We start from the raw sequence: 14,192 nt of genomic DNA, 5'->3' as shown, positions 1-14,192 counted from the left end.
TTGGAGACTATATTACAAACAGTTGTAGACTGAGGCTCCTCATTCTTTTTTGACATTTTGCAACAAATGAAGAGCTTCACTGAGTTACTGCCTCTTCTTTGCAGGCATCAGGTGTGACAGTGAACGATGAAGTCATCAGAGTGTTCAATGACATGAAGGTCAGGAAGTCTTCAACCCAGGATGAGGTGAAGAAGAGGAAGAAGGCGGTGTTGTTCTGTCTGAGTGACGACAAGAAGACAATCATCGTGGAAGAGGGAAAGCAGATCCTGGTGGGGGACATCGGCGACACAGTGGAAGACCCCTACGCCAGCTTTGTCAAACTCCTCCCACCCAATGATTGTAGATACGCTCTGTATGATGCCACCTACGAGACCAAGGAGTCCAAGAAGGAGGACCTGGTTTTCCTCTTCTGGTACTGTATTATTTGGGAGTAGTCAGGATTATGAGATCAGTCTGAATCTGGGCTGAAGTAGATGGGATGGGTGCAAGACTTTGAATACATAATCTTTCTCTGTGACAGTATATACATATGCTATAAATAATTTTCTTTACAAAGTTGATTTGCTGTAGTTTCCTCGCTGACAGTTTAACCAAAAGGCATTTCCAGTGGAAACTGGCCGACACATCCTCAGCATAACCATGTATAATATCCACAAAACTTAAAAAGAGGTGATACACACACAATACGGTAACATTATGCTGAAGCACAGTACGTATCACTCTGCGAGGCTCCGCCTACGATAGCCGTAATGCTCCGACAATCCATCAAGCGGTGCGGCTTCGTAGCTCAGCAAAGTCGCACTGAAACATCTGACAGATTTTCGAGCGCCGTGCACATAAAATCGTTTTGAGGTCAGTAAACACAACCAGAGTTCATACATAAGGCGCACGGGATTATAAGGAGCTCTGTTGATTTTCAGAAAAAGCAAAGGATGATTTTAAGTGCGCCGTATTTTCCAAACAACACGGTAATAACGACGGCCCGCTAGCATGCGCTACCAAAAATAGTGCTTTGTTGTGTATCTGACGGACGAAAGCTAAACCAGTTCCACACCAGTGAAGCTGCAGCATTTTTACAAACCAGTTCAGGTTCATCGTTTCATTCAACGATCCACTTTCGCTCTTCTCATTCTCCGTCGCCGCCATGCTTTTTCAGCCATGTGCGTATGTAAACATAGGCACTGCGCGTGCACGTTTTAACCATATTCTATCGCGATATTTCATTTTCTTATCGTTGCCCAACATTATACCGGTGTTGCAGAGAACGGTATGATATAGCCCAGCCCTAGTCCTAAGCCTGAGCTTTTGGCTCGCAGGTCTTGCTTTTTCCATAAGCTGATCTCATTATTTGAACCTTTGTCACCGTTTAATGTGAACATCCACCATGACATCATGTGACTCTGTTTTTCTTCCTCCTCAGGGCTCCAGAGAGCGCTCCACTGAAGAGCAAGATGATTTATGCCAGCTCTAAAGATGCCATTAAAAAGAAGTTTACAGGTAAGTGTTCAGATCTGCATATACACCACTCTGTTATTTTTTTGGGCCATCATCGAGCCTCTTTATTGATGATGTTGCTTATTTTTAGGTAGAAGCACGAGTCGGAAGTTCACGCGTCTGACACACCTGTGGTTATGACATTCACTGCTTAAAAATTTCATGGTCCAAAGTTTGAACATATATTCCTGTGAAATAGCTTTTAAAGGGGTGGGGGGCTTGGGCTGAGACCCAGCCTATTCATTTGTCCTCTGTAATGCAATTTTACTGTATTTATACAGCGTCAAATCACAACAACAGTCGCCTCAAGGTGCTTTATACTGTAAGGTAGAGCCTACAATTAGGGCTGAGCGATATGGCCTAAAATTCATATCGCGATATAATTTGAAGCATGTGCGGTAACCATATATATCGCGATATATTCTTTTCTTCTGTATAACATATTTTCCACACTATAAGGACTTAAAATCCTTTAATTTTCTCAAAAATCGAGAGTGTGCCTTATGTATGAATTCTGGTTGTGCTTACTGACCTCGAACCGATTTTGGCAGAAATCTGTTAAAAAATGTTTTAGTACAACTTTGGTAATCCGCACTGCTCGATGGATTGTCAGAGCATTACGGCTGCCGTAGTGAGGAGCTTCCCGGAGTAATCTGGGTCCAAAACTCCGTCCGTTTCAGGTCCCAAAGTCAAACGAACACTGAGAGTTAAAAACGGTCTAAATTCTTTCATCTTTAATAAAATGATCAGTGTTGCTGCTTTACCGGGTGTATTAAGTTTAACATCCAGGCATCCATGAAAACAGAATTTATTAAATTTAACGGAGTTAGAAGAAAACTAAACAGCAGTGGCGTTTGCAGGGTTACTGAAGTTGGACTACCTGGTACATAATGTTGTGCTACGTGATTGCTAGCGACACAGCTATGTTAGCATAACATTAGCACAGTGAAGCTGGAGGATGAACGCCAACTTTTTTTCCACTCGATAAAAGTTAACGTGAGGGACTCTGGTGGTCAGGGACAAATGCAATCGTATAGCAGGATGCTGTACACGGGCCAAACTTCAGTCAGGAGAACAACTGAGATTATTCATCCACAATACGAGGTTAGTTATTAATATACTGGAACAACATGGGAATAGAGCAGCTGCCAGAGAATTCAACATTAATGAATCGATGTTACGGAAGTGGAGGAAGCGCAGTTTTTGGCTTTCCCCATATTTCAAAAGTGCTTCATCTCTTTGCTGTGACTGTCGGCATAATTTGCAGATGATAATGGTTGTAGCCGCTGCAACGCTTTCGACCAAAACAGGCGCAGTTTGAGGACATCATCAACATGCACTATCGCCATAGAGTGGTATAGTCAAAATCTCTATCGTTGGCCAAATTTATATCGTTTCTATCGCCCACCCCTACCTACAATAATACATACAGAGAAAACCCCAACAATCATATGACCCCCTATGAGCAGCACTTTGGTGACAGTGGGAAGGAAAAACTCCCTTTTAACAGGAAGAAACCTCCAGCAGAACCAGGCTCCTGTGTGAATATCATCTTGGTTTTTACACAAAGTGCAGGGAAAAAAACACAATTTTTTTTGAAAGCCTAACATAAGTAATAGAATAAAAAGTTAAAAATACAGTAAAACCCACTCAGAGTATGGAAAACAATGATGAGGACAGCTACTGTTTTTTTTGTTAGGATTATTTGTGATTGGCTGAGTGGGTCCAGGTTATATTTGTTGGGTTCAGGTGTTGTGTTAAGAAACCTGTATGAAAGAGCAGACGTGGCGATTTTAGTCAAGTCAGAACAAGTGACTGATTTAAAAAGAATAGGGCTAGATTTACAGTAAAAGTAATGCACGGAACAGACAAACTCGTAGTAACCAAATAAACATGATAAATGCATGAAAAAACTCACACAGTAATAAAAAAAGACCTTCAGGGTTAGGGTGGTTCACTCCTGCCAGCTCAACATGTATTAAAGCACCGCCCACCCGCCAACGCAATGCTACTGTCAGTGTTGGGTAGCGTTACTTTTCAAACTAACTTGTTCCATGATTATTGGCAATAAAAAGGAAATTTATTACCGTGTTACCTTCTGAGAAAACAGGAGGACAGGACACATTACAGTAGTTTTTGCCATAGAGGGAGATGGGATTATTGTAGGGTTATTTTTCTGACCCCTTCCCAGAAGAGTTATAACCTGTTACAGCTGCAAAGGGTGCACATTAAACCCGAGGGTTTAAGAATGAGATATCATTCCAGGTGATGTAATTGAGAATAGGGCTGTGCGATATGACCAAAACCTCATATCCCGATATAAGACATCTATCGTCCGATAACGATATAAATCACAAAGATTTAACATTTTCTGTAAATTCTGTGAATCTCGGGCAGCTCGACTTGCGTGAAGTGTTTCCAGCTGGGCGTCGTGTACCTGGAGTCTTGTGTTTTAACCGATGCATTAAAGGATGCATTTTTAGACATAAGTTGTAACGGCCGCCGTTGTCTTTGTATTTATTACACGGCGTGCTGCGGGGAAAAGCCTGTTCTAACGTTTGAGTCTAAGGTTTATTTTTTAGCACCTGACGGCTCTTTGCTTCTCGTCCGTAAACACTCTGCATACTCTTTCGAGTGATTCAGTTTAATTTGGAAAGTCTCAACAGGATCTTGAGCTTTATTGTGAAAGGTTTATGTGGAAAATAAACAAGTGGAGATGCGATGGTTTTACCGTCGTTGTTGCTAACGACAACGCATAAAAACAGGCGCTTGTCCGTCTGTAGTGTGGTTATATTACATATAAGAGAAAGAGAGAACTTAACATAGCCACTACAGTGACGATCAAAACCATGAAAAAATATTGCAGTAAACCGTTTGTTTTGCGACACCACGAAACAAACGATAGCATAAAATGAAACAACAGATGTTTTTATATCGTCATCCGATATATCGTTATATCGAACAGCCCTACTTGAGAAGGGAAGCACTTTCAGCTATAAGTGTATATTTGGGAACTGCCAAATTGATTTTTCTGTTTTTAGAGCTGCTGCTCATTCATCTCAGTTCAGTTTAATTTTTATAGAATCAAATGACAACAGCAGTCATCTCAAGGAGCTTTATTTTGGGAGGTAAAGAGCCTTCAATAGAGAGAATGACCTCTGCCACTGTGAGACGATCCATAGGTTAGTGAGGTTAACGTGGACCTAACTGAGAAACCAGGGAGCACTGCACGTGCCCAGTCAACAACTTGTCAATCACAAGTCTCCTTTCTGACTAATTGGACCCTAATTTACAAAATTACACATTGCTCGCAGTATGATTAGCAAGTGAAACCAGGAACACAGGAGGAAAATGTTTGCTGAGGTTACACAGTGAGCGGTTGTTTCCTCATAGACTGCAGCCACACGAGTACCCATTAGCTTTGTTCTGTGGAAACCCCACAATGTGTCTGGAAAGTTCTTTTGGTTGTTATGCAGCGTTGGTCAAGTTACTTGAAAAAAGTAATCAGTAACTAATTACTGATTACTTCCCCAAAAAAGTAATCCCGTTACTTAACTGATTACTTATTTTCAAAAGTAATTAGTTACTTAGTTACTTTTTAAAAACACGATTTACAACCTGAAGATTATGCAGAAAAAGTAGAATTGGGCTGAAAGATCTATCATCTTTCAGCCCAATTCTACTTTTTCTGCATAATCCATCATACAAAATGTAATCAAATGGAAAAGTCTCTTTTTTTAACTTGTTTTATTAGTTTTAATCTTTTAACTTTATGCATCAAGCAAAAATTTAATTATCTGCAACATTCTCTGACTGGAAGAAATTAGTTTAACATTTAAACCTATTTTCTGCACATTCCAGCTCATAAAATAAAATATTTTTTGTGTTTACACTCAGTCTTTCAAATAGATGCAAGTAAAACACAGCAGAAAATAAATAAAGTCAAAGACTCAGCGGTCCTGTTGCTCTATTTTCACCTGTAAAGCAGGAGTGGGGTAGGCGGAGGTTTACCCTGGTGCAGGTGTGCCGCGGTCAGTGGAAGAATCCGCGAGTTTCTCTGTGAGTTTCCCATTACGTCGTAGCTACTCGGTGCTTGTTGGAAGTTTAGGGGTTTTTTTCGCTGTAAAAAGAAGTTTTCTTCCCACGCACAGCGGACACTAATGTTTTTGTCCCTTTTTATGGAATCAAACTCAAAGTAAGGTCAGTACTTCCACGCTTTAAACGCTGCACGCTCATACTCTCTCCCGCACTCGATCCACTGTTGATCTGCACACAGCTGTTGTCACGAACGTCGCACTCGCTTACGTCACTGTCATGAGACATTCTCGCAAAAAACTCACGGTTTTAGTAACGCAGTAACGCAGCGTTCCTACGGGAAAGTAACGGTACCGTATTTTCACGACCATAAGACGCACTGTACTAAAAGGCGCAGTCTCAGTTATGTGTGCCCTTACTGTATTTAACACACACATAAGGCGCACTGGATCATAGGGCGCATACAAGTACCGTATGCGTATTTAAAAATAAAGCGGGAGCAAACGTGAATTCGGTACCTTACTCACATTTCTATTGCCGGTAATCGTCATCATCAACAACACACAAGCATACAAGTGTGCGTATTTAAAAATAAAGCAGGAGCAAAACAAAGTTTGGTACTCACATTTTTATCATCAATCAAACCCATCGAAGTCCTCATCCTCTGTGTCTGAATTGAACAGCTGCGCTAAATCTCCATCAAACATGCCAGGTTCACTGTCTTCACCGTCAGAGTCACTTTCCGTGCCGTGCGGCTCCTCGGAAACGATGCCGGCTTTTGCGAAAGCTCGAACAACAGTGCCAGCAGACATGTTAGCCCAAGCATCTACAATCCATTGGCAAATTGTGGCGTAACTCGCCCGGCGCTGCCTTCCACTCTTAGTGAAACTGTGGTCTCCACCGGTCATCCATCGCTCCCAGGCCGCTCGCAGCCTTACTTTGAACGGGCGGTTCACACCGATGTCCAGCGGTTGGAGTTCCTTTGTCAGGCCTCCTGAATGACAGCAAGCTCACAGTTCATTTGTTTCACTAGTTTTTTCACATCGGCTGTGAGATGGGCACGCATAGAGTCACAGATTAAGAGCGATGGTGATGCGTGGAAAAAACCACCTGGTCTCCTTACATACACCTCCCTCAGCCACTCTTTCATCATTTCCTCATCCATCCAGCCCTTTTCATTTGCCTTAATGATGATTTCTGCTGGAAACTTCTCTTTAGGCAAAGTCTTTCGCTTAAAAATCACCATAGGCGGCAGTTTCTGTCCATTAGCATGGCAGCCAAGCACAACAGTGAAAGAAGACTTTTCATACCCCGTTGTGCGTATCGCTACCGTGCTGGTCCCCTTCTTCTCCACAGTGTGACTCACCGGGATGTCAAAAGTGAGCGGGACCTCGTCCATGTTTGTGATGTGGCTGGGCTGGATGTGTTTGTCGCCGATGTGTTTGCTGCAGTAGGAGCGGAAGATGGCCAGCTTTTCCTTATAATCCGCTGGAAGTTGCTGCGCTACCGTAGTCCCGGTCCTGATGGAAAAATGGCACCGTTTCATAAAACGAAAGCACCAAGACGGACCTCCTTGGAAATGTTCAATGTTCATCTCTTCAGCTAGTGAAACTGCTTTTAGCCGAATGGTGACCGTCGAAACGCTTCTCCCGCTCGCTCTTTGCTCGATGATCCACCGCTCGAGTCTTTCCTCCAACTCGGGCCACCTCGCCTTATGTCCGCGGAAACTCAGCTGCGTTTTCTTGACCTGCCGGAGCTTGTTTTCCAGCTTCCTCCATTTGCGAACCATCGATTCGTTTATCTTAAATTCTCTCGCCGCTGCTCGATTTCCATGTTCCTCCGCGTAGCTGATGGCCTTCAGTTTAAACTGTGCTTCGTAAGCGTGTCTCTTTGCCATTTTCAGGGTTGTTAAAACAACGATGTCCTGCATAATGCACATACCTGTTCTTTTATACAGGTATGTGCGATTGTCCCGGTATATACGATCAACGCCCACACTTCACCCTTTAACGTTCTCATGGTGTTCTCTACTACGTCCTCCTTACAACACACAGGGCGCACTGCGCTATAGGGCGCGCCGCACTTTTTGAAGAAAATCTAAGACTTTTAAGTGCGCCTTATGGTCGTGAAAATACGGTAATCTAATTACCGATTTTGCAATAGTAATCCCTTACTTTACTCGTTACCTGAAAAAAGTAATCAGATTACGCGTTACTGCCCATCTCTGTTGTTATGTACACACATCTCCTATTGCTTTCTTCTCCGTGTCACAAAGGAAACAATTCCAACAATTTTAACGTCGTTTGACGACATCAGTGTGGGAGCTGGTTCGTGTTAAGATGCATTTCATGAAATAGAAAATTACATGGAAGGGATAAGGAAGTGGCCTGATACTGTTTCTCCTGGATGAGTCATCTTCAAAGAAAAAGTCATTTAATATTATATTAAATGGAATTTCTTCATGAACATTGTGAAGTGTTTGTACATTGTGCTGAGTGGGTGTGTCTCCACAGGTATCAAACACGAGTGGCAGGCAAACGGGCTGGATGACATCCAGGACTTTCGCACACTGGCTGAGAAGCTGGGCGGGAACACGGTGGTGTCTCTGGAGGGCAAGCAGCTGTGATGTCTCGGCGACAAACTGAGCAGAGTCAAGCCAACCGCCGTGCCATCCAGACTGAAGCACCTGACCCCACCTGAACACCACTGCTTCACCCAGCAGCTTGCTCTGTCTGTATCAATGTCCTGAAGGAGTTAGCATCTTTAGGCCTCTTTGTTTTCTTTTGGTTTTTGTTCTTTTTACTTTCCCTCCCCCGACATTAAGAAGATCTCATTAACATAATGATATGCAAACACCTCCCAGTTTGTTGCCACATGACTTCTGTTCACCTTTCAGAAACAAACAAGAGATGACACTACCAAACCACAGGAAAGGCTGTCTCTCTCACACAGCCACTTTTGCCAAAAAGTGAAAGACGCAGCCACGTGTGTTGAAAGCGAGGGTTGCGCCTCCAACAGCACACAGGTCACACTCACCATGCTTTTTTGACTTTATTTATTATTATAAAGTGTTTTTTCTCTCTCTCTCCAGTATGTTTCAGCCAGACAGACACTGTTAGACTATGCATTCAGAAAAGATTACCCAGCACTTTCTGTTGAAACACTACAGGTTAAGACAGCAAAGATCTGCATTAAATTCTCTGTATTTATGTCTCCAAGATAATTTGTTTACCTCAGCTTTCATTCCTGTTGGACTCACTACTTTCTAGTTTTGGTCATCGCCTTACTTTCAGTTTGAATGTAACTGTCACACCAGAGTTAGAGTGCACTTTTATTTTGTAAAGAAACACTAAAGGATGCAGATTTGACCCCAGCAGTGAGAGACTACCCCACAACAACACGACATTTGGAGCCTTAAAGTGGAACGTTGTTTCTGAGATCAAAGGAAGCCACTTTGCAATAAAAGCCTGTGGCAGAACTGATGCCTCCGTGCCTCGTCTCTGTTAATCATGGGGTGAAACTAGGGGAGAAATGTAGAAACTAGTGAAATCGACATCGCTGACATGGAACACAAACGTGTTCTAATGCCCTCATTAGACAAGCAAAATGTCTAAAGAACGTTTTTTGGATGCACTACTACTTACCCATTAAGTAGTAGTGTATTCAACAGTAGAACATGGAGCCCAATTTTAAATCAGACTGGTCTTAGAACGTCTTAACTAGCATATCGACAGAATTCCTTCAAACTTTATAGCCTTCATTAGAAATGTGACTTTACCACAACCTTGTTAGACCCTCATTAGAACTTATGGGTTATGGATAAGTAGCACATTGGGATATATTGGCAAAAACTCCAGACCTATCAGATCTGATAGGTCTGGAGTTTTTGCCAATATATCCCAATGTGCTATCAGATCTGATAGAACCTATTATTCTGATGAATTTAGCAGAACCCCGTTTGAGACTGGATGGCTTCAAACATTGTGTGACCTCCGTAAAGGTCTCCTTAAAATTTAGACTGTAGGGAACAGAACTAAAACTCTGGAGTTTCAAGTTGAACATTGGAAACTGTTTTTCTAGTGATCTCTCTAGAACAGCGTGTGAGTGTTCCAACGGAGTGATTACTGTCAGTGGACGTCAGAGCCCTCATGCTTTTAATAAAACTGGAATCCCACCTCAACCATGTGCAGCATGCTGTCTATAACTAAAGTAACAAATGACCACATGTTGAAACATAGAATTTTATTGTAAATAAGCAGGTTGGCACTAAGCTGGGGCGATCGTGGCTCAAGAGTTAGGAGTTCGCCTTGTAATCGGAAGGTTGCCGGTTCGAGCCCCGGCTTGGACAGTCTCGGTCGTTGTGTCCTTGGGCAAGACACTTCACCCGTTGCCTACTGGTGGTGGTCAGAGGGCCCGGTGGCGCCAGTGTCCGGCAGCCTCGCCTCTGTCAGTGTGACCCAGGGTGGCTGTGGCTACGATGTAGCTGCCATCACCAGTGTGTGAATGGGTGGATGACTGGATATGTAAAGCGCTTTGGGGTCCTTTAGGGACTAGTAAAAGCGCTATATAAATACAGGCCATTTACCATTTACCATAAGCTTGCATATTCTATAAAACAGGTCTGTTGGGACACTAAAAAATAAAAACAAAATAATTAGTTTGAAGCCTAAATGCAAAGGTACCAAAGACAACAGAGGCTCATTCTGGAAAGTCTAAAGTACAGAGGCACATGTGAACTTCAGGCCCTCATGTGACATCAGATTCGTTGCTGAAAATTCTTCTACATGGGCTGAGGAACACATTTGAAAACCGCTGGACCAATGTTCAAACTAGAAAATTTCAAATGTTTTTTCTTTGCATGTGTCCTCGCTTTAAAAAAGAGAGATTACATTTATCCTGTCTTCAAAAGTCCCTGAACAATGTCTTTACATCATCATGTGATGTGAGTGGAGCCCTCTGGTCAATAACTCTATACAGGCCGTCATAAAGTGGACACAAGGAGAGTTGATGAAAACAAACTGAGACGAGTCCAACGACTCCAGATCAGCCTTAATTGAATCGAAAAGAGGGACAAAGTTGAGCTTGAACAGCTGATAAGAGGGAGAAACCCTTATATAAATAAGTAAACCCAGTAGGAGACCACGAAATGGAAAGGGAACAGTTGTAACCGGAACTGTCAACAATGAACCCAAGGGCATGGCCTCTGACTTGGCAAAGTTAATCTTATAGCCTGAAAATGCACCGAAAGATGAAATTACAGGGGAGGGAGGTTTCAGGTCGGGATAAGAGCACCAACACATCATCTGCATATAAAGAGATTTTATGTATCTTCTCTTTAACACAAATACCAGAAATTAAAACATCCTGTCTTATGGTCTGGTTCAGCGGTTCTATTAAAGAGTAGAGGACTAAGAGGATCGCCCTGCCTATTTCCACGGTGGAGAGCAAAATTGCTGGAGCGCATCCTGTTAGTTATAACTGCTGCGACCGGGGAGTTATAGAGAACTTTCACCCAATTTACAACAATTTCACCCAATCCAAATTCCTCTAAGGCAAAAAATAGATACGACCATTCAACGTGATCAAATGCTTTTTCTGCATCAAGAGAGAGTACAAGGAATGGCTCATCAGAATTTTGTGAAAGATGAATAACATTAAGAAGTCTCCTCATGTTATCAGAGGAGTTACGCCTTTAACAAAAACTGTTTGGTCCTCATTAATTATATAGGGGAGTACCTTCTCGAGTCGTAGGGCTAATATCTTAGAGAGTAACTTCAAGTCTGAATTCAGCAAGGTAATGGGCGTATATGAAGTACATTTATCAGGGGGTTTACCTTTTTTAAGAATAACAGAAATATTGGCCTTGAGGGACTGGGGCAGGATGCCATTTAAAAAGTGGATCCAGAAGGACTGTCTGAAACTGTAAAACTCACAGCTAAATCCATCCTGGAGCTTTACCTGATGGCATGGCGTTCAAGGCAAACAGGGCTTCTTCTCTTGTAATGGCAAGAGAATCGGCCCTTCTTTTTACAAGGTTGGCAAGCAGGGGCGATTCTAGAATCAGAGCTTTGAGGGTGCGGAGCACCCAGAGAGCTGCCCATCCAGGCAAGATAAACTTTACTTGTCACGATGAGACTTCTTCCCCGTCTCTGTCAGTCCCTGCATCCTTAAATGTCTCCAGTTGTCCTGAGTTCCCTCTGACTGTCTCCTTGGTGCATTTAAACCCTTGTTCCTCCCTGTCCTCGTCGTCTGTTGTCTTCATCTCCATTATCAGTCCTCATAATTTTACCATCTCTGTGCAAGTCTGCAAATTTCTTTATTAAATCATAAGATTCTTAAATCTTATGATTTATTTATATAATCAAGTCTCTCTGTGCCTGGGTCCTCGTTGTACATTTTAACACAATTTAATCCCACATTTGTGAAAGAAAAGCAAAACACTTTTTTGAAAAGTCTGTAACAAAACCATCAAATCTGATAAAGGTTATTTAAATGCTGCAAAAGAAGAATGGATTGGAATAAAAAAAATACATATCCTAACCTGAATTACTGCGGGAGAATAATGAATGATGCTCACAGTGAATAAAAAGTAAATTTTTTTACTTTTTGCATTTTTTGGACAGAGATTCACTTTTAATGTGTGTGTATAATATAATACAGATACATAAAAAATACACTCCAAAAATAGAAGAGTCCTTGAAATGTACAAATTACTATTAAAAAATTAGAAAAATGGAGACACCTTGGCCTCTGGTACAATGTATACAATGTATGAAAAGATCTTTACTGCAGATACTACTACGGCTCTGCAGATTCTTTTCTTTTATCCTATGTCGCCTCACCTTGAGGTTGGCAAATCTGTCTATCACATTTTGGTGGTCAAGTCTCTCAAGCATCTCTTTCTCAACTGACATCACAGCCAGGTGCTGGAGTCGGCTTTGACCCATGGTCCTTCTCAGCCAGGTATGGAGCTGACTCGACACTAAAAGACCTCTCACAGCTACAGCTGCTAACTGGGTTTGTTAGGGCAACCTGAATAACAGTTTTCAGTGTGGGGAAGATCTGATTATCCAGAAGATTGTACAATGTTAACATATCTGGGATGGCACCAGCCTCACTCTCGAGCTTCAAAAAGTTTTTGGCAACCGTGACTTCCTCTGACTGAAGCTCAATATGGTAATGCAGTGCCAGGGCTGACAACCCAGTTTGTTTTGCAGATTCTGTATAGCAGCTTTAATATAGGGAGACACAACTTCCAGATTGTGAGTAAAATTAGTTGGGTTTTTTCTTTGCCAATTTAACAGTTTCTCTTTTGCCTGTTAGTACTCCCTGCCTGTTTTCTTACTTGGTTCTTCCTGACCTTGTACTTTCTACTCATGTTCCCCTCTTTCCTCTCTCCCTCTTTGGACTGACAGTCATACACAAATAGATTGTATTCAATTAGATTAAAAAAAAAAAAAAAACTATTAAGATCACTAATAAAAAAGTCCTCTCTCAGTGTACTTTCAACCAAAAGGCAAATAACCAAACCACATGTACATCTAATAAAAGATATAAATATTGAAACACTGATCCAACATTATCCCTTATTGATTGCTCATTTGATCTTACACTTTTATCTGAATGTGGCTCATTCTTTTTGAAAAAACCTCATATCCAACACACACACACACACACACACACACACACACACACACACACACACACACACACACACACACACACACACACACACACACACACACACACACACACACACACACACACAAACAACAGGAGTTATAAGGTTAATGGGCATCCAGTCAGTTGGCTAGTTAGTACCTTGGGTTCAATATCGGCACATGCACATATGACAAAATAAGCAGCTTCTCTCATTAGATTTCAAACAGGACAGTGGTAATAACAGCAGGCTACGGACAATGTTGTTTTAGATTTTAAACAGCCTGTATACATTTCAATGGGAGCAACAGGACGGTCAAATATCGCTGATTTTACTACAGAGCAGGACAGATTATAGGGTAGCAAACATAGTCGGGAAACACGTTTTCAACACAGCAGGTTACCTGGATGTAATGTTTTTCAGCTAAAATGAAACATGGTCTGACTCCTACCTAACTAAAGAGTAACTTAGGGTTAAATGCAGCTAATAGGTCCTGTTTTAAGCCAGGCACTCATACCTCCGCTCAGCTGCGTCTCAGCCACTATTGCTCTGGCAGCAACGGCGCTAGAGTCAGAGTAGGGGAGAGGCGAGAACAAACCATTTTGGGAGGGGGGAGGGGTTATCTATACTTTTGTTAAAATGTTCCATCTCAATTAAGTACTGTATGCTTTTTATATTTTTAGTAGTGTGTCCCACAAACAGCAAATATTGTTTAAAAAAGTAAGAGATCTTTGGGGGTGCTTTGATTCATTGTGGGGGTGCTGAAGCACCCCCAAAAATGGGCTAAAATCGCCCCTGTTGGCAAGATATCTACCCGGTTTGTCGCCAAATTTGTACATCCTCTGCTTGGCAAATTTAGGAGTATGCTCAGAATTCTGGATCATAAGAGTATTTAGAGCTGTGCGAGTGGCAGCGAGGTCCTCAAGTAAATATGGCGTAGGAGATGCAATATGAAATTTCTCCAGCTCGGTCAGCTTGGTTTTGAGGGCTAAATATTGCTCAT

At 42.1% G+C, this 14,192-nt stretch overlaps 1 protein-coding gene and 1 long non-coding RNA gene across 2 annotated transcripts in view; both read left to right on the top strand.

Annotated features, from left to right (window-relative positions):
• cfl2 (cofilin 2 (muscle)) overlaps positions 1–9,011 on the top strand; it is an 11,436-nt gene extending 2,425 nt beyond the window's left edge. The window contains exons 2-4 of the mRNA XM_085390798.1: positions 105–412; positions 1,421–1,497; positions 8,043–9,011. Coding sequence (XP_085246924.1) covers positions 105–412; positions 1,421–1,497; positions 8,043–8,155 — 498 coding nt within the window. The 3' untranslated portion in view covers positions 8,156–9,011. The remainder of the gene's footprint in view (positions 1–104; positions 413–1,420; positions 1,498–8,042) is intronic.
• The window catches only part of LOC146646011 (uncharacterized), a 238,836-nt gene extending 225,534 nt beyond the window's left edge, over positions 1–13,302 (top strand). Inside the window, exon 2 of the long non-coding RNA XR_014908726.1 lies at positions 11,564–13,302. This is a non-coding gene — a long non-coding RNA (uncharacterized LOC146646011). The remainder of the gene's footprint in view (positions 1–11,563) is intronic.
• The last annotated feature ends 890 nt before the right edge of the window (positions 13,303–14,192 follow it).

Source organism: Rhamphochromis longiceps, linkage group LG19 (assembly GCF_057381845.1).
Source record: "Rhamphochromis longiceps isolate RC_006_pf linkage group LG19, R_longiceps_female_GT1.1, whole genome shotgun sequence".
NCBI lineage: Eukaryota > Metazoa > Chordata > Actinopteri > Cichliformes > Cichlidae > Rhamphochromis > Rhamphochromis longiceps.
This window is presented reverse-complemented; position numbering and strand designations above follow the sequence as displayed.